This window comes from Sphaerodactylus townsendi, linkage group LG05, assembly GCF_021028975.2.
Source record: "Sphaerodactylus townsendi isolate TG3544 linkage group LG05, MPM_Stown_v2.3, whole genome shotgun sequence".
In the NCBI taxonomy this organism is placed as follows: Eukaryota; Metazoa; Chordata; class Lepidosauria; order Squamata; family Sphaerodactylidae; genus Sphaerodactylus; species Sphaerodactylus townsendi.
Genome location: NC_059429.1, coordinates 3,964,261 through 3,984,632, shown reverse-complemented (window position 1 = coordinate 3,984,632; position 20,372 = coordinate 3,964,261). Strand labels below are relative to the sequence as shown.

At 50.2% G+C, this 20,372-nt stretch overlaps 1 protein-coding gene across 1 annotated transcript in view; it reads left to right on the top strand.

Moving 5' to 3' along the window:
• Positions 1–16,838: 16,838 nt before the first annotated feature.
• Positions 16,839–20,372, top strand: part of ANGPTL4 (angiopoietin like 4) — a 14,829-nt gene continuing 11,295 nt past the window's right edge. The window contains exon 1 of the mRNA XM_048496601.1: positions 16,839–16,935. Within this exon, the coding sequence (XP_048352558.1) occupies positions 16,839–16,935 (97 nt within the window). The remainder of the gene's footprint in view (positions 16,936–20,372) is intronic.

The following is a 20,372-nucleotide window of genomic DNA, read 5'->3' as shown; positions in this document are numbered from 1 at the left end:
GGAATTCAGAGGTAGATTGCTCCTGAACACGGAGGTTCCATTTGGCCATAGGAGGGGCATTGAGGCTCTTGAATTTGGGGGGGGAGGAACTGAGTTATGGTGCGGGGCAGGAGGTAGGCTTTTAAATACGTTATTTCTTTGTGTGATAATCAGCTTCTGGAATTCGCTGCCCCGAGATCTGGGGAACTCCGCCAGCTTATATAACAGTTATCGGCCCTGTCAGAAATGGGTTTCCCCCCCTGGTTATATAAATGTATATCTTTGCAAAGGAAAAACAGGAGGAGCGGGATGAGGTCTTCCTCCCATACCTGGTTCTGCCTGGCTGCTTTTGCAAGCGGGGTGTGCTGCCTCAGGGGCTCTTTTGGTCTGATCCAGCTGAATCCACAAGAAATCCATGCTGGCAGGGGCTGATGGGAAATGTAGTCCATAACATCTGGAGTGCCAAAGGTTCGCCACCACTGATATATGGTATGTAGGTCTAGCACTGTGAAACGTGGCCCCAGTAGAGGCTGGGATGGCACTTCTCCTTATAGAAAGCATGTTTGTTTCAGTTTCTCTTCCCTTGCCAATTTTACCCACACCCATCCGTGGGCTGGAGCAAGTCCTTGCCCATCCTTTGAAACTTTCACATAAGAATGTAGTCTGCTTCTCTTTCCATTTTCTGGGTCATCTCATCCGGCTTTGTTTTTACGGTTCCCGGCCTCCAAGTGGTTAACATCCAAGCAACACTTAGTTGCAACTGATGGTATTACCATACCAGTTTCTCTAATACTCAGTAAACACTTAAAACAATTATAAAAAAAGCTTTTTATACTGTGTTAAACTTAACAACATAAACAAGAACTGCACAGCTTTTTATTGTATGATAATTTACACAAAGAAACTTAAACCAAATAGTCCCTCTACAAAGGGCCCACAACAACAAATTAACTTTGGCCCCTTCCGCACACGCAAAATAATGCATTTTCAAACCACTTTCACAACTGTTTGCAAGTGGATTTTGCTATTCCGCACAGCTTCAAAGAGCACTGAAAGCAGTTTGAAAGTGCATTATTCTGCATGTGCAGAATGAGCCATTGAGCAATACGCACATGCACTGTCATTCCCTGGTTGTTGAATGTGAAACCTTCACAATGGCCTTCGCCAGTGATGGGATTCGACCAGATCAACCACCGGTTTATGGTCCAGCCGCACGTGCGCGCACACACCCACACCCCACTGTGCCCTCCCCCTTACCTGGCTGCTGTACCCCGCCCCCTTTCAAAGTTGGGTGGGGGGAGGCAAGGGAAGGCGGCCACTTCGGGGGGCCAGCTGCGGCTCTGCCTTTGGGGGAGGGCTGGGAGGCCTGCTGGAGTACCATGCATGCAGCCTGCCGGGGTGGCCTGCCCTGCTGGCACTCCAGCCCTCCCCCAAAGGCCGTGCGCCATGGCACCACCCAAGGACGGCACAGACGCACAGCCTAATCTGTGGCCACCCTGGGGTGGTGCCATGGAGAACCAGTGTGAACCGGCTGAATCCCACCTCTGAAGAAGAGAAGAAGAAGAAGAAGAAGAAGAAGAAGAAGAAGAAAAGAAGAAAAAAGAAGAAGAGTAGTAGTAGTAGTAGTAGTAGTTTGGATTTATATCCCCCCTTTCTCTCCTGCAGGAGACTCAAAGGGGCTTACAATCTCCTTGCCCTTCCCCCCTCACAACAAACACCCTGTGAGGGGGGTGGGGCTGAGAGAGCTCCGAGAAGCTGTGACTAGCCCAAGGTCACCCAGCTGGCGTGTGTGGGAGTGTACAGGCTAATCTGAATTCCCCAGATAAGCCTCCACAGCTCAGGCGGCAGAGCGGGGAATCAAACCCGGTTCCTCCAGATTAGATACATGAGCTCTTAACCTCCTACGCCACTGCTGCTCCCAAATTTACCATGCCTCCCCAAATGCCACTCCCTCAAAATCTCCAGGAATTTCTCAACCTGGAGCTGGCTACCTGACTTATTTGGGGAGGACTTCTTCCCCTTAAACTGATGTTTCTGCCAACCTGAGAATATCTCCGGTTCTTTGCTCCCAGATCCCACCTGACCCCAGCAAGTTCTCCAGCAGCTTTTGAGGACCCCTCCCCCCCTCCTTTGTTTGTTTCTGGAGAGGTTGTTCTAAGAAGAAGAGTTTGGATTTATACCCCACCTTTCTCTCCTACAAGGAGACTCCAGGTGGCTTACAAACTCCTTTCCCTTCCACTCCCTACAACAGATACCTTGTGAGGTAGGTGGGGCTGAGAGAGATCTGAGAGAACTGTGACTCACCCAAGGTCACCCAGCAGGAATGTAGGAGTGTGGAAACACATCTGGTTCACCAGATAAGCCCCCGCCACTCAGGTGGAGGAGTGGGGAGTCAAACCCGGTTCTCCAGATTAGAACCCACCTGCTCTTAACCACGACACCACGCTGGCTCTCAAGAGGTGTCCCAGGAAAAGTTTCAAGGGAGCGGGTGCACCAAGGGCTAGGTGGCAGGTTGAGACAGACCTGTCAGTGCCCTTCCCTTGTGTCCCAGGAGTGTTGTCAGATGCTGTTTTGGTTGAAGGCCGCTGTTGCCTCCGTGCCTGTTCCGATTCTGTTATTTTAATTAATCCGAAGTGTGAAGGCATCTGAGCTGACAGGAGGGTGTCTCGCTGGTGGAAATGCCACCACCGATAAGCGTTACTATGAATTAATTGAGGAATCGCCCGGAGGAGGTTCAGATTTAGAGCTGGGGTACAGGGTCTTTGGGAGGGGGGGCAAAACAGGGTCGCCAGCTCTGGCCTGGGCAGTTCCTGGGTCTCTGGGAGGCAGATGCCTGTGAAAACTGCCGCAGTGGTTAAGAAGGCCCAGCAAAGACTGTACTGAGACTTTGAAGGAAACAACAACTGAATGGAAAACTCCTGGTGTCCTTTTACTGCTGTGCTATAGAGAGTGTCTTAACCTCCTGCATCTGTGTATGGTTCTCCAGTTGCACAGTGGCAGATAGGAAGGCACTCCAAAGGGTGATCACTACTGCCCAGAGGATTATTGGCTGCCCTCTCCCCTCCTTGGAAGAACTCTATCATTCCCGAAGCCTAAAAAGAGCCCAAAATACTCTGAGAGACCCGTCTCATCCAGCACACTCTCTTTTTGAACTGTGACCATCTGGTAGACGATACAGGTCTATCAAGACTAGGACAAAGAGGCTTAGAGACAGCTTCTACTCTAGAGCTGTGGCGATGCTGAACTCCACGGCTTTGTGTTGATGTGTTTGGGGCTGTGTAGGGATGGGTGGAGGAAGGGGAAAGGGAGGATGGGGTATGAGTCTGAAATTGTGTGCATCGAGGAATGCTGCTGTAAATTTTGTTGTGCGTGCACAATGACAATTAAATGCTTATGCTTAAAAGGGCACTTTGGGAAAGGACATCACCTGGAGTCTGTGGGTATATCACAGTTTGTCCTCTGCAGCAGCTGTTTCCTCTAGGGGAACGGATCTCTGCCATCTGCAGGTAAGTTCCAACTCTGGGAGAACTTTGGGAGCCGCCTGGAGTTTGGCAACCCTACCCGGGTGTTGCTTAATCCCCTCCCTGCCCAGGGCCAAACTTGAATTGTCAGCCAGGACATCTAGACTGGAGTGACCTGCTTATGGCTGCTCGAATGATCAAGCAAATGTACTTTGCTCTTGCGCATAGTCATCCCTTTTATGTAACAGCAAGTTCTGTTCTGCCACAGGATCAACACGGACTAACTTTTATCTGGTATACGAGGAAGGCAGTTCTGGGGCATAGACATTCTTTTAAACATCCAGCTGAGTGAAGAGTTCTGGAGAGCCCAAAACCTTGCAAATTGTTTCGTGGAGTTTTTGGTTGGTTGTCTAAAAGGCTAGTTGCCTTTTGACGTTAGGAATTTGTTTCAGGAACAGAACAATGGTGTAGGTCGTAGGAGGTTTCAGGAGCAGCAGTGGCATAGGAGGTTAAGAGCTGGTGTATCTAATCTGGAGGAACCCGGTTTGATTCTCCGTTCTGCCGCCTGAGCTGTGGAGGCTTCTCTGGGGAATTCAGATTAGCCTGTGCACTCCCACACACGCCAGCTGGGTGACCTTGGGCTAGTCACAGCTTCTCGGAGCTCTCTCAGCCCCACCTACCTCACAGGGTGTTTGTTGTGAGGGGGGAAGGGCAAGGAGATTGTAAGCCCCTTTGAGTCTCCTACAGGAGAGAAAGGGGGGATATAAATCCAAACTCCTCCTCCTGCTCCTCCTGCTCCTCCTCCTCCTCCTCCTCCTCCTCCTCCTTCTTCTTCTTCTTCTTCTTCTTCTTCTTCTTCTTGTTGTGACCGCCATTTTGTGCCTACGCCCACAAGGCTATGTCAGAATTCCAAAGGTGTCCACTAGCTCAATAAGATCGGGCCCCTCTGTTGTAATGTGTTTGGTGGAGGATGGCGTTCTACCATACAGAGTGGGACTCAAATTTATACAGAAGGTTTTCGTGGAATTCTTTTCCTTTGACTACGTGCAAGAAATGGGGCAGAATCCTCTTAACTCTTTGACATCTGCCTGTAACAGCAACCTCTGGAGTAGAATGTAATAATAGACTGTATGTGGGTGTATGCACACAAACACACACACAACATGGATTTCCTCTTGTTCCCCAACTGCAAATTTTATTTGACAGATGACAGCCTAGTGACCTACTTTCCAAGCATCCTCCTGTAACTCTTTGCAGCCTGCTTCGAATGTCATTGATTTTCTTAATTTGCTATTAGAGCGGCACTTCCTTGAAATGGAGGTAAGGACCAAAGCTGTTACAGCTAGCCTTAATAGAAAGGTACAAACTTCCGTTCCAATTAGCGTTGCTGGCCCTTGTAGGAAATGGATTTGACACCTTGGGATAGAGGTTAGAATGGAGTCCTGTGTTCAGTTCTGGTCGCCACATCTCAAAAAGGATATCGAAGAGATAGAAAAAGTGCAGAGAAGGGCAACGAGGATGATTGAGGGACTGGAGCACCTTCCTTATGAGGAGAGGCTGCAGCGTTTGGGACTCTTTAGTTTGGAGAGGAGCCGTCTGAGGGGGGATATGATTGAAGTCTATAAAATTATGCATGGGGTAGAAAATGTTGACAGAGAGAAATTTTTCTCTCTTTCTCACAATACTAGAACCAGGGGGCATCCATTGAAAATGCTGGGGGGGAGAATTAGGACTAATAAAAGGAAACACTTCTTCACGCAACGTGTGATTGGTGTTTGGAATATGCTGCCACAGGAGGTGGTGATGGCCACTAACCTGGATAGCTTTAAAAGGGGCTTGGACAGATTGATGGAGGAGAAGTCGATTTATGGCTACCAATCTTGATCCTCTTTGATCTGAGAAGACACCACGCTGCCTTTCTCTTGACAAAGGGAGGGGCTGGCCACTGGGGCTGGGTGCACCACTTCATATTGTGGCAGCTGACCCAGATGCCAGAACAGGGGGTGTGGTTGCCAACTTCCAGGTGAGGCCGGGAAAGCTCCCACAATCACAATTTATCTCCAGAGATACTTTTGAGGGTGGCCTGTTAGGCGTTATTATGCCCCACTGAGGCTCCTGCCCTCCGCAGGCTCCATTCCAATGTCTCCAGGAATTTACAAAGCCAGAATTGGGGAGACCAGCAGGCTGGTGAGGTGGTGACAGGTTTTGGCACCCCTCCACCTGTAGCGCCCCAGGATATCACCTGGGTGAACCTTCTAGATCAGGGGTAGGGAACCTGCAGCTAGAGAGTCGCATGCGGCTCTTCTGCCCTTGCACTGCGGCTCCATGAGCCGAGCCGCCGGCTTCATTCTTGCCCGCCCTGCAGGCAGCAGGGCGGGCGCACCAATTGCCCGCGGCTGGCTGGGCTGTGCCACGGGCTTCCCCTCTCACCCGCCCCGTTGGAGCGGGGCGGGCGCTTTCCCGGCGGCCGGCAAGGCCGAGCCGCCGGCTTCATCCTTGCCCGCCCTGCAGGCAGCAGGGCGGGTGCATCCATGCGCTTCTCAGAATGAGTGGAGTAAAAGGTAAAAAAGCCCAATATATACAGTGTTATCTTTATTTTAAATGTCAAAAATTATTTGCATCTCCAAGTGTTTTCTTTTCCCGTGGAAAACAGGTCCAAATGGCTCTTTGAGTGTTAAAGGTTCCCTACCCCTGTTCTAGATGGACTGGCCTCATGGTCTAGGCTGGATGGAACTGTGGTCTGCTCCAGAGAAGGCAGCTTTGTATAGTCTGCAATTTGAACCCCTGAGGGTAGATTGCAACTGGGCTTGAAACATATGCTGGAGTTTAAAAATCCAGCGTTGTTTTTCAGTTTGGGGAAGGCAGCCTGCCCTCTGTATCTGTGCCATGGATTCTGGAACCGGTGCCAAGACAAATAACTTCCCCCAAAATCTGCAGCGGGTCATGGTGACCCTGATCTCCGGAACCCCAAGGGATCCCTAACTGGAACATTCGATCGGGAAAAGAAACCAGCTTCTCAGATTCCCTGCCAGATTTTCATATGTCACTTTTGGGCTGAGCAGAGGAAAAGCCGCGGAGTGAGAGAGCTTGCATGAAACGATCCAGGGCGGACAGAACATCACCCCCCCCCCCCCCCACCCCCCCCCCCCCCCACCCCCCCCCCCCCCCACCCCCCCCCCCCCCCACCCCCCCCCCCCCCCACCCCCCCCCCCCCCCACCCCCCCCCCCCCCCACCCCCCCCCCCCCCCACCCCCCCCCCCCCCCACCCCCCCCCCCCCCCACCCCCCCCCCCCCCCACCCCCCCCCCCCCCCACCCCCCCCCCCCCCCACCCCCCCCCCCCCCCACCCCCCCCCCCCCCCACCCCCCCCCCCCCCCCCCCCCCCCCCCCCCCACCCCCCCCCCCCCCCACCCCCCCCCCCCCCCACCCCCCCCCCCCCCCACCCCATCACCCCCCCCCCCCCCCCCCCTCCCCCCCCACCCCCCCCCCCCCCCACCCCCCCCCCCCCCCACCCCCCCCCCCCCAACTCCAGATGTTATGGACTACAATTCCCATCAGCCCCTGCCCCAATTGGCCATGCTGGTAGGGGCTGATGGGAATTGTAGTCCATAACATCTGGAGTGCCAAAGGTTCGCCACCACGGCCATATATAGTTGCGTACAAGTCTACTTTTTCAGCACATTCAGACTTATATGCGAGTGAACGGGTGGTGAGTGAAAAAAGGTTGGGAGCTGGGGGTGTTTTTCTGCACCTGCTCCCTGCTGTGTGGACACAAAGGCAGCTCCCAGGTAAGCCTTGGGCTGTTGCTTCGCTGCACTACAGGTGGCCAGTAGCTTCATTCACAGTGAATCGTCAGTGAATAGGTTTGAATATTAAATATTAAATTTATATGTTACAGAATTTCTGTTCAGGCCAGGAAGCTCCACAAATGCTAGGGAGCCACACTCATTGGGGAAATCCGCACCATTGGAGCCCATGGTGGCAGGAGCCGTCCCCCCCCTCCCCCCCCCCACACACACAGGGTGGCCTGGGGTACAGCCACTGCTGACACCTTTCTCGGCCCCCACCCAGTGTTTTTGGAAAGCAGGTGGGACTTCTGTCCAGCTGAGCTTGCAGACCTGCAAAAAAGACTTGCTTTGGGGCAGCGGCTGCCATCACCACGCAAGCATCTTCGCTGTGTCATGATAAGCTGTCTGTGTTGAAGGAGAACCTGCGGGAACTTTTTAAGAGGGGGACCTTGTTGAGCATCTTCCCTGTGAAACTCTGAAGAGAAGCTGTCTGTGAGAGTTATATATTCCACTTTAGAACTTTTAAAGTGATTGTTGATACCAGACTGTTTTTCATTGAAATAAATATTCGAAAACATTTAACCTACTGATGCCTCAATTAATGTAATTTTATTGGTATCTATTTTTATTTTTGAAATTTACCCGTAGCTGTTGCATTTCCCACCCTCGACTTATACGCGAGTCAATAAGTTTTCCCAGTTTTTTGTGGTAAAATTAGGTGCCTCAACTTATATGCGGGTCGACTTATACACCAGTATATACGGTATATGAATGTGTAGGACTGCCAACTCTGGGTTGGGACATTTTTGGAGATTTGAAGGTGGAACCTGGGAAAGAGCAGAGCATGATCCGTAAAACCACCTTCTCCAATGGAACTGATCTCTGGAGATCTGCCGTAATTGCTGTTGATGTCCAGGCCCCACCTGGAGAATGGCAACACTATAATATGGTTGCTGCTAATGTCCGATCAAAGATGAAAAGCAACACCTGCTTTTTGGAGCAAGTCTCTTCCAGTTCCTAACGAAAGGACAAATTCGAAGCAACACACAAATTCAATTTCCACATTTCCTCTAGGACAGTGGTGGCGAACCTATGGCATGGGTGCCAGAGGTGGCACTCCGAGCCCTCTCTGTGGGCACGCGCAAACACAGTCACACACACCCCCACACACCTAGGCTGGCCTGGGCCGCTGGGCTCGATTACTAGCATTAAACCTAAGACCTAGTTTTGGGAAAGCAGTGTAGGTAACCCTGTTAAACCCCACTGGTTTTCTTGCAAAGAACTAAAGTGCAATCCTTTACCTGGGAGTAAGCTCAGTTGCTGGAAGTGGGGCTTGCTTCTGAGTAAACCCTCCTAGGGTCGTGATTTGCCTGTTGGAAGAGTTGCACGATTGCTTTAAAGCAAAGTCACCAACTACCACCAAGCTTACTCCCGAGTAACGCACGCCTCGGAGCCCACCGTTTTTTTCTGAACTAAAACCTCAGTATTCAGGTTAAATTGCCACATTGGCACTTTGCGATAAATAAGTGGGGTTTTGGGTTGCAGTTTGGGCACTCGGTCTCAAAAAGGTTCACCATCACTGCTCTAGGAATTGCTGTTTTCACACTGATTTCCTATAGCCCAGCAACTTTTAAGAATGTTCCAGCACAGCTAGGGAGGGTTCTCACCAGGGTTCCTTTCTTATTGGGGAGAAGGGTCTTGTTTTGCCTGCGGGGTGGGGGAGATTTTGATGAGAAAAAAATGAAACCCCCTTCATGCCAAGAACAACATACACACAACAGTGGCTCTGATCCAGTTAACACGTGCATTGACTCAACACGCTGACGCTTTTCTGCTGCCACTGGGGAAGAATTTCGCAAAATACAACATCGGGCAGCGCTTGCTGAACAGACTTAAGAAGGTGTGTGAGAAGACAGGAAGCGATCTTCAACTTGTTGACACCGGCCAGAGCTGTGGGATCATTCTTTGTGGGGCTCGCTGTGTAACTAGCTGACTCACTGAATGTAGAAGCTGTATGCTGCTTTACTTAGCTAAACACACAATAATAAGAAGAAGAGTTTGATTTATATCCCCCCTTTCTCTCCTGCAGGAGACTCAAAGGGGCTGACAATCTCCTTGCCCTTCCCCCCTCACAACAAACACCCTGTGAGGGGGGTGGGGCTGAGAGAGCTCCGAGAAGCTGTGACTAGCCCAAGGTCACCCAGCTGGCCTGTGTGGGAGTGCACAGGCTAATCTGAATTCCCCAGAGAAGCCTCCACAGCTCAGGCGGCAGAGCGGGGAATCAAACCCGGTTCCTCCAGATTAGATACATGAGCTCTTAACCTCCTACGCCACTGCTGCTCACCTTCTGCTGCTCAGAATTCAATCTCTATTTCTAATAGATTTACCTGAACGCACTGAAGAAATTTCTGTTGAAAACGTGGACTAGCGCGCAACGCGTTCTGCGAATGTGTCTGCTGTCGCCGTAGTTTCTTCATCACTTTGCTGGAGCTGCTGGTGTCTACTACCACAATTCGTCTTAATATTATTTATTCATTGAATATTGGTGATACTGACTCTTTCAACTGACTGGAACGCAATATGACTATTGCAGGTTTCGTGCCTCATGGACAATGTTTATGACATGCTCTCATTATATGTTTGTTTATTACCTTTATATCCAGTTAAATAATCACAATATATCTTTCTGAATAATCTTTATGAACGGTTTATGAAGTATCTATTGAAATTATACTCAAACTAACTGCTTATACCCCATTGCCTTGTATCCCTATATATACAGTCCTTGTTGTTTAGGCTTGGCTGGCCTCAAATCTTTCAGTATTGGTTTGACTGTATATATTTGCTGATCTGTTTAATAGACCAAGAAACGGCCAGTTTGCACTTTAGCGGCACCACTGCAGGTGGCCAGAGGAGGTATTGCAGCTCTTAAATGAGGGAGGAGGAGCCAAAAGGGCTGCAGCTGCCCCCCCAAAGCAGCTAGCCCCCTGTTCAGGACAGATCAGATCCCCCCTCTGCCTACTTGCCTTCTGACTCATGTCAGGTTTCCAGCTACAGATACACTGCTCTCCGGTCTTTAAAAAATTAGATAGTATTTTATTTAAGTTTTCCTACACAGGATCCTCCCACCCCCCTCCTGACTGGATTCCAGAAAGGAGTTGAGGTCAGGCTGGCCTTGGAACAGGCTTTGACAGGGCAAATAAATTATATGTCAGCCAGTTAACTAGGGAATTAGAATTCCAGTTTTTTATTTCTCTGCAAAACAAAAAATCGTATTGGGGCATGAAGACCTCGTGTCTGATTTGGAAAAGGTCAGATAAACATCTGGACAACACACAAAGGGGAGTCCTGCCGCCCCTTCAGATCACACACAAAGGCAGCCAAAAAAACCCCAAATGCCTCATCTCCCTGACCTTACGGCTCCCTTGAAGAAGAAGAAGAAGAAGAAGAAGAAGAAGAAGAAGAAGAAGAAGAAGAAGAAGAAGAAGAAGAAGAAGAAGAAGAAGAAGAAGAAGAAGAAGAAGAAGAAGAAGAAGAGGAGTTTGGATTTATATCCCCCCTTTCTCTCCTGCAGGAGACTCAAAGGGGCTGACAATCTCCTTGCCCTTCCCCCCTCACAACAAACACCCTGTGAGGTGGGTGCGGCTGAGAGAACTCCGAGAAGCTGTGACTAGCCCAAGGTCACCCAGCTGGCCTGTGAGGGAGTGCACAGGCTAATCTGAATTCCCCAGAGAAGCCTCCACAACTCAAGCAGCAGAGCTGGGAATCAAACCCGGTTCCTCCAGATCAGAGTGTACACCTGCTCTTAGCCACTACGCCACTGCTGCTCGGGAGGGGTAGCTGGGGAGGGGGCAGCCATAACCCTCCCCCTCCAGTTACCAACCACCCTGTGAGGTAGGCCAAGCCACAACAACACACGTTCAAGGGTCTGGAAAACTTTTGCAAACTTTTTCGGGATCTTTGGAGGAAAGGGGAAAACAGGAAGCGGCCCGCAAGGAAGACTGGGAGAAGGGGAGTCTGCAGAGCTGCCTGCCCTTTGCGCCCGGGCAGCGGCCCAGGAGATAAAGCAGCCGGGCCTTCAGTTCCAACCCGGAATGCATCCTCCTCCAGCTCAGCCACCTCCTCAATGCTCAGCAGGAAAACAGAACGTGTTTGGGGGCTTAATTTAGCCTGTCCCAAGGTCCCTCAGGGCTGATAAAACAACATGTTTGTGCTTTAGGAGTGTTTACAGCCTCCTGGAGGAAAACACGGCTTTGAAGTAACTGGAACTTTTGCCCGGATCTCGGAATCGCAGAGCTGAGAAGGAAACATTCCCATAGCACACTTCAAATCCAAACTGTGCTTCTGTCTATGCTGCTTGGGATGCTCAGAGACGATAAGGCTGTTGCCGTCTATCTCTTTTGCTTATCCTCTCCCCACCTTTCCAGCTCTTGATAGCTGTTCACATGACTCCCCCCCCCCCCCCCGCTAAGTCCCACATGCAGAAGCGTATCGGGGTAAATGGCGCCCGGAGACAAATTGTCTCCATGATGCCCTCCCAGGCTCTGCCCATCACCACCCTAGCTCCACCCCCTGATGCCCCAGGCTCCACCCCCACTGCCCTCAACCTCGCCCATGTGACCATGAACCTATGGGCAAGGTCTAGGGTGCCCACCTCCCCCCCAACAGACTCCCCCTGCCAGCTGGGCTCCCATCCGGCAGCCTGCAGTCTCTTCTGACCTCCCCTCCGGGCAGGCCAGAAGAGACTGCAGTCCCAGCCTCGGAGATCTTCTTTTATAAGCACTGAGGCCGGAGGTGGGGCTCGGGGAACAGGAAGGGGTGGGACTTCCTGCTTCCCAAGCCCCACCCCCGGCCTCAGTGCTTATAAAAGAAAGTCTCTGAGGCCGGGGACTGCAGTCTCTTCTGGCCTGCCCGGAGGGGAGGTCAAAAGAGACTGCAGGATGCCAGATGGGGGGAAGGGAGTGGGAGTCCAGGATGGGGTTGAGGGCGCTTGGAGGCACTCAAAAACGACCAAACAGCAGGAATTCCTGGTCACATGGGGGGCCGATTTTGCACCCCCCCACGTGACCAGCAGAGTGGCGCCCGGGGACAAGGGGTACCCCTTGTCCTTAGCAGATACGCCACTGCCCACATGACCCCATTTTCAGGAACAAGTGTGGGTAACAGCATGCCTCTTAATACATTAAGAATCCTTGCGCATAGAAACACAGAACATCAGGGTGACGTCTAAGCTAGAAACCTGTTCTGTGCGCAGGGAACTTCGCCAGGAGAAAACAGAATGCGAGGAGAAAAGTTTTAGTCTAGATCAAGGGGTATAAAACTCATTTGTTACAAGGACTGGATATGACACAAATGTGACTTTGTTGGACAAGGCCCTGGGGCAGGGGTGGCTGCCTTGGCCCCCCAGGAAGCTCACCAGCTCGGATCACTGTTGTGCATGGGGGGGGAGTGGCTCAGTGGTGGGATCCAAAAATTTTGGTAACAGGTTCCCATGGTGGTGGGATTCAAACTGTGGCATAGCGCCAATGGGGCTGGGCGTGGCACGACGGGGGCGTGGCCGGGCATTCCTGGGCGGGGCTGTGGCAAGGACGCAGCCTCTGCACCGGTCCTTGGGCCAGAAATGAATGCACGCCGGCGCAGGCTGCCATGCACACCGGTGCACCTCCTGCTAGAGTGCTTCAAGTTCTGCGTGCTACTGCTGAGAGGAGGGGCGTAACTAAGGCAAAAATCACGTGGCAAAATCACCAATTGGTAACCCCCTCTCGGCACACAGAAATAATTAGTAACCTACTCTCGGGAACCTGTGAGAACCTGCTGGATCCCACCTCTGGAGTGGCTCCCTAAATCAGATTGGGGCGGGGAGGTAACTCAGATGGCTTGCAGGCTGGATAATCCCTCTCAATGGGCTGGATTCAGCCCCCAGGCCGTATGTTTTGACACCCCTGGTCTAGATTTTTCCTGCACACATTAGATTTCTGTACTCAGGGGATCCGTGTTTGACAGTGGAATGAACTACTCAGAGCGTCTCCTTTGCAGGTTTTTAAAGAGAGGCTGGAAGGCTATCTGTCAGGAGAGCTTTGATTTTGTGTTCTTGCATGGCAGGGGGTTGGACTTGATGGCCCTTGGGGTCTCTTCCTACTCTATGATTCTATGAAATTCCCTAAAAGTATAAAGCCACCTTCTCAACGAAAAAAGATTCTAAGCCTTAATTCTTTGCTGACATACGTGTCCTGCATATGCAGGTAACGGTTTATATACTGAGGAAGACTCACAAGCAGGGGTTGCTGGGGAAATGAGGAGTAGCTGTGGATTTCCTGTGTTCTGCAGGGGGGGTTGGATTATTCATTTATTTATTATTTAGATTTTTATACCGCCCCATCTCCAAGGGGCTCCGGACGGTGTACAACATAAAATCTCAGTACAGTTTTAAATATAATTGCTAAAACCTTTAAAAACAGCAATAAGAACAGTAGGAGGCGTCCCACAAAACCCCATATTTAAAAACCTCCCCAAGAGGGAGGGACGACGAGTCGAGTCCCATTAGTTGAGGAAGGGCCCAGATGTAAAGAGCCAAAGGGGGGGCACCTTCAGCGGCTGGTCCCTCCAAAGGCCCGGCGGAACAACTCGGTCTTACAGGCCCTGCGGAACTCTCCAAGGTCCCGCAGGGCCCGGACAGCTGGAGGAAGAGTGTTCCATCAGGCAGGGGCCAGGGCCATAAAGGCCCTGGCCCGCGTGGAGGCCAGTTGCATCATTGAGGGGCCAGGGACCTCCAGCAAATTGGCCTCTGCCGTGCAGGGACATATGGGGTAATGCGGTCTCGAAGATACGAGGGTCCCAGTCCGCGTAAGGCGTAGGAGCAGGGAGCAGCAGTGGCGTAGGAGGTTAAGAGCTCGTGTATCTAATCTGGAGGAACCGGGTTTGATTCCCAGCTCTGCCGCCTGAGCTGTGGAGGCTTATCTGGGGAATTCAGATTAGCCTGTGCACTCCCACACACGCCAGCTGGGTGACCTTGGGCTAGTCACAGCTTCTCGGAGCTCTCTCAGCCCCACCCACCTCACAGGGTGTTCGTTGTGAGGGGGGAAGGGCAAGGAGATTGTCAGCCCCTTTGAGTCTCCTGCAGGAGAGAAAGGGGGATATAAATCCAAACTCTTCTTCTTCTTCTTCTTCTTCTTCAAGGTCAGCACCAGCACCTTGAAGATGATTCAGAATTCTACCGGGAGCCAATGCAGCTGATGGGAACTGTAGTCCATGAACATCTGGAGAGCCGCAGGTTGCAGACCCCTGGCTTAGATAATTAAACAATTCTCTCAGAACTCTCTCAACCCCACCCATCTCACCAAATGCTTGTTGTGGAGAGGGAAAGGAACTTGTCAGCCGCTTTTAGACTCCTTAAGGTTGTGGAAAAAAGGCAATGTTTCCCCTTCAGTCGTGCCCGACCCTGGGGTGCCACTGCAAGCAGTGATTCCATAGGCAAGCCTCTTTTGTGGGGTAGTGTGCCATTGCTTCCCCCTGGCTAACAATTGTGAAAAGCGGGGTATAAATCCAAACTCTTTTTCTTTATGAGGAGAATCGTGCGGATAGGGTTGCTAACCTCCACCTGGGGCCTGGAAGGTTCGTGCCGCTGCAGGAAATGGCTGTTTTGAGGACTGGGGGCTGTTGTCCACCACATGAATACCGCCCCCCCCCTTCCACAAAAGCAACAGACCCCCCCCCCCCCCCGCAACATCCAGCTGGTCCCTGCCTGACAACCAGATAGATCTTGAAGTCATGAAACCAGCAACACAAAGATGGCTGCTGCTTCCAAGCAGTTATGAATATTGCAAGAGACGCCGGTTCCCTTTCATCTTGGAGGCTTCCAGGGAGCCTCAAATCAAGGCTCAGCTCTCTCTCTCTCTCTCACACACACACATCCGCATTCCCTCCCTCCTGAATTATTGACACTCTGCTCCTCCCAAGCGCTAGGCTTTCCATTATCACAAACTCCACTTGGAAAAACACCCTTTTACTGAACCTGCTCCTGGTTGATGGCAAAGTGGCCCCTTCCATTAAAAAGATTAATCTTCCCAAGTGGCAGGAAGTTCCAAGGGTCACCTCCACAAAGAGACAATTTTATTGCTTTTTTGGCCAAATGAGCCTTCCTAAAGCAAGATTCAGGCTTCTATCCTTTTTTTGGCTGCTTTCCAAACCAACTCTTTCGAACTCCTGGCCTGTGGCAGAACGGCACATTCGGAGGGTGGTACATGCCAGCTATTCCCTGCAGTGATTTGATGCAAGCATCGCTGCCCCCAAATGCTCACAACCCCCCTCCCCACTAACTGTTCCTTGGTTGCACTTCTGCAGAGAAATGACATAGGCATGTTTCAAATAAAATATTCACTATCAGCTATTCAAAACCTCAGAAAGGAAAATTCATTCCTTGCTGGACAGAAATACAAATGTTGGAGACTTACCCCATAATATGTCATAAGAACATAAGAACAAGCCAGCTGGATCAGACCAGAGTCCATCTAGTCCAGCTCTCTGCTACTCGCAGTGGCCCACCAGGTGCCTTTGGGAGCTCACCTGCAGGATGTGAAAGCAATGGCCTTCTGCTGCTGCTGCTCCCGAGCACCTGGTCCGCTCAGGCATTTGCAATCTCAGATCAAAGAGGATCAAGATTGGGAGCCATAGTGACTTCTCCATAAATCTGTCCAAGCCCCTTTTAAAGCTATCCAGGTTAGTGGCCATCACCACCTCCCGTGGCAGCATATTCCAAACACCAATCACACATTGCGTGAAGAAGTGTTTCCTTTTATTAGTCCTAATTCTTCCCCCCAGCATTTTCAATGGATGCCCCCTGGGTCTAGTATTGTGAGAAAGAGAGAAAAATTTCATGTGAACCTATGAGTCTGCTTTATACCGAATGGAATAAAACCAAACAAGTTTAACGCATGTAAAGCAATGGCTCAAACCACTGACTCAGGTGTGTCCGTCCCTCCCCCCACATGTCTCAAATCACCTTGGTCCAAACCTCTCCTGAACTTTCTAGGAAAGGTGCTGAGTTTTGCCAACTATGTTGAATACAGCGAGAATGCGGAAGGAACTCAACAGTGTGCCCCACTCCAAAGCTGGAACACGGATTGTGGGCTTCGCAGTGGCGTACCGGGGCTAAATTGTGCCCAGGGGCATGACCCCTTCCTCACGCCCCACTGATGGGAGCCAGGGGGGCAGCAGGGAGGCCAGGGGCAGGTGGGCTCAGGGCTGGGGCTCGGGCAAATGCCGGGTCATTTTTGAGGAATAGACCTCAGTTTTAATGGTATCCCATGCTTGGAGATGTGTATGTGTATGTTTTACACAATTGTGTGTGTATGTTTTACATACACAAAATTATGTGTGTATGTTTTACATACACAACTGTGTATGTTTTACATACACAAAATTGTTTTACACAATTTTGTTGTTTTAATTTATTTACTGTTATTAACTGCTGTTGTGTTTTAATGGGTTCAGTTTTCATGCTGTATTAAATTGCTGTTGGAAACGGCCATGTTGTGAGCCGCCTCGAGCCCTTCGGGGATATAAATTTAATTAACCAATAAATTAAATAGATATGCTGTATGTTTTAATTAGCGATGCACAACGCCCGGGGCCCTATTGGGGAAGGGCAGCCTATGAAACCACCATACAAAATAGGTCATAGCAAGAAACTGAACGGATCAAGATCAAAAGGTTTGCCATCTTAGTAGCCACCTGCAGCCCGGGGCGGTGAGTCTTGCAAGCCATTTACTCCTTATGTGCTAAGGACATAATCTTTGGACTTGCTGACCCCAAACCAATCAAGAACCCGCAAGTCCAAAGTCTTTGGACATCTTTGAAATTCTGACACCGCCTGATGGGCACGGTCACAAAATGGCCGCCACGGGAGACACAGTTGGCCACAAAATGGCCGCCACATGAGGCTTAGTCAGACAAAACGGCTGCCACGTTGAGACACAGCCGGACACAACATGGCTGCCACAAGAGGCACAGCCAGCCATAAAATGGCTGCCACATCAAACACATTCTCGTGCAGGGGTGGCAGCTGCTGCCAAAGCAACGTTTTTAAAAATCTGCACAGCCAATCAAATCTCAAATTGCCCGTCAGAAAGCTTGATGGACAAAAGACCCACCTGGCCCCGCCCATTTTCTAAAAACACGCGGCGGGTGCCAGGAAAAGCATCAGCAGGTGACAACATGGTATACATGCCCCCCCCCCCCCGCCCCGTTGAGGACCCCTGCTTTAAGTGAGTTATGTCCCCCAGCAAATCTCACAACCAGGCGGAAGGTTAAATGGGTGGTATATCTCCCAGAGATGACCCCTCCAAACACACTTTTTCACTTTTGGTCCACCAGGAGGATTGCCTGCTCTGGATTTGGAAATAACTAGAAATATATCTCTCTATCTATATCTCTCTCTATACACACACACACACACATATACACACACACACACATATGTGTATATACACACACATATACACACACGCGTGTGTGTATGTATGTATATATGTGTATATATGTGTGTGTATATGAGTGTGTGTGTATATGTATATATGTGTATATATGTATGTATATGTGTATATATGTGTGTGTGTATATGTGTGTGTGTATATGTATGTGTGTGTACATGTGTATATATGTGTATGTATATGTATGTATGTGTGTGTGTATATATGTATGTATGTATGTATGTATATGTGTGTGTGTGTATATATATATGTATGTATGTATGTATATGTGTGTGTGTATCTATCTATCTATCTATCTATCTATCCATCCATCCATCCATCCATCCATCCATCCATCCATCCATCCATCCATCCATCCATCCATCCATCCATCCATCCATCCATCCATCCATCTCTCTCTCTATCTATGTCTGTGTGTGTGTGTGTGTGTATGTGTGTATATGTATGTGTGTGTATATATATAAAAATATCCAGGTGACCAAGATCAGTTCCTTTGAAGAAAATGGGAATAGACTCTCCATAGGTCTGCCCCCCCAATATTTATTTATTTATTTATTTATTATTTATATACCGCCCTCCCCAAAGGCTCAGGGTGGTGTCCATCAACACTAAAACAATTTAAAACATCAAATACATAATTTACAATAAAATAATATATAAAATACTAAAACTACAGATATATATATATTTGGGGGGGGGGGCAGACCTATGGAGAGTCTATTCCCATTTTCTTCAAGGGAACTGATCTTGGTCACCTGGACAGGTTGGCAACCATACCCTCCAGGGAAGCAAGCCAACAGCTGGTTACTTTGGGTTCCACTTTCTCTAATCCAAAATCACCCTCTTCCTTCCCTCCCCCTGCGTTGGAGACATGAGCGAAAGCTTCCCGATGCGCCCATGCGCACACAGCCAAGGCAATGTTTAAATTAATTATGTGCACTTTCACCAATACCGCAATTGGGACCAGTAAAAGGCACCTTCAGAATGAAAAATTAATCCTGTTAAATGATAGATGGGCTGGCTTCCCTTGGGGGAAGAAATGCACTCCGGATGCGCGACTCTTCCTCTCCCGCCATTAAACACACACACCCAGGATTATGCTACCCAACGTACATGCCATTCCTAGTGCATCATTCCAACAGACCACTAGATCCGACCCTGGAACAAGGGACATGTTAAACGTATTGACTCTTTTCAAAAGGACGCCTTTTAAAATGCACACATCATTTTAGAGTATTTCCTTGCCTACGGACAAAATAAGTACATGTATTGAGCTAGCTAACAGACCCTCCTTTGGCAGGATCTGTGTTCATATTCCAGGCATGTAACGCGCTTCTGCAAAAAGGGAAAAGCAAATAACACTTCTTCTCTTGGCTGTCCTTTGACACGAGGTCTTCTGTTGGGAGCGGAGATGTCTTCAATCTGTACTATTACTTGCCACAACAGCAGTTGGTGATGGAAGAAGAAGAAGAAGAGTTTGGATTTCTATCCCCCCTTTCTCTCCTGCAGGAGACTCAAAGGGGCTTACAATCTCCTTGCCCTTCCCCCCTCACAACAAACACCCTGTGAGGCGGGTGGGAGTGAGAGAGCTCCGAGAAGCTGTGACTAGCCCAAGGTCACCCAGCTGGCATGTGTGGGAGTGCACAGGCTAATCTGAATTCCCCAGATCAGCCTCCACAGCTCAGGCGGCAGAGCTGGGAATCAAACCCGGTTCCTCCAGATTAGACACACGAGCTCTTAACCTCCTACGCCACTACTGCTCCTGTGGGGAGCGCGCAGCACATGAGTGATGCTGACCAGATGTTGACAAGACAATGAACAGTTTTTGAAAAGTTAACAAGTTATGTTAGACTGCCTCTAAACATGGAGGTTCCATTTGATCATGGCGGGTAAATACTACTGAGGAACCTCTCTTGGATTCGCCTTCCACTAATCCTCCCAACTGTTTTTAGGAAAAGGACGGGGCACATGGGTCTTTTGCAAAACAAGGATTCTGGGTGGCTGTACAGGTTTTTAAAGACCTGCGTTGGTAGCACAACAGAAGGCGCTTCACCGTGTTACTGTCACTGATAGCAAACTGTGGCAGCCATTTTGTGGTTAGCCCGGCCTTCTCCAGCAGCCATTTCACAGGTTTGCCCACCCAATAGTATCAGAATTCCAGATGTGCCCACCTGCGGTACCGCTTTGAACGTAAGAACATAAGAACAAGCCAGCTGGATCAGACCAGAGTCCATCTAGTCCAGCTCTCTGCTACTCGCAGTGGCCCACCAGGTGCCTTTGGGAGCTTACCTGCAGGAGGTGAAAGCAATGGCCTTCTGCGGCTGCTGCTCCCGAGCACCTGGTCTGCTAAGGCATTTGCAATCTCAGATCAAAGAGGACCAAGATTGGAATATCTGTGCTGTACTTTACATAAAGCCACTGTCTACCTTTAGCTGTAAACACCAAATACTTGAGAAGTCCCACCCACTTTCAAAAAGTACTTGGTGGGTACCAGGAAAGGGACTGTGGGGCTCATGTTGGGGGACCCCTAAGCACCTGGAGCCTTGTCGGATCAGACCAAAAGAGCCCCTGAGGCAGCACACCCCGCTTGCAAAAGCAGCCAGGCAGAACCAGGTATGGGAGGAAGACCTCATCCCGCTCCTCCTGTTTTTCCTTTGC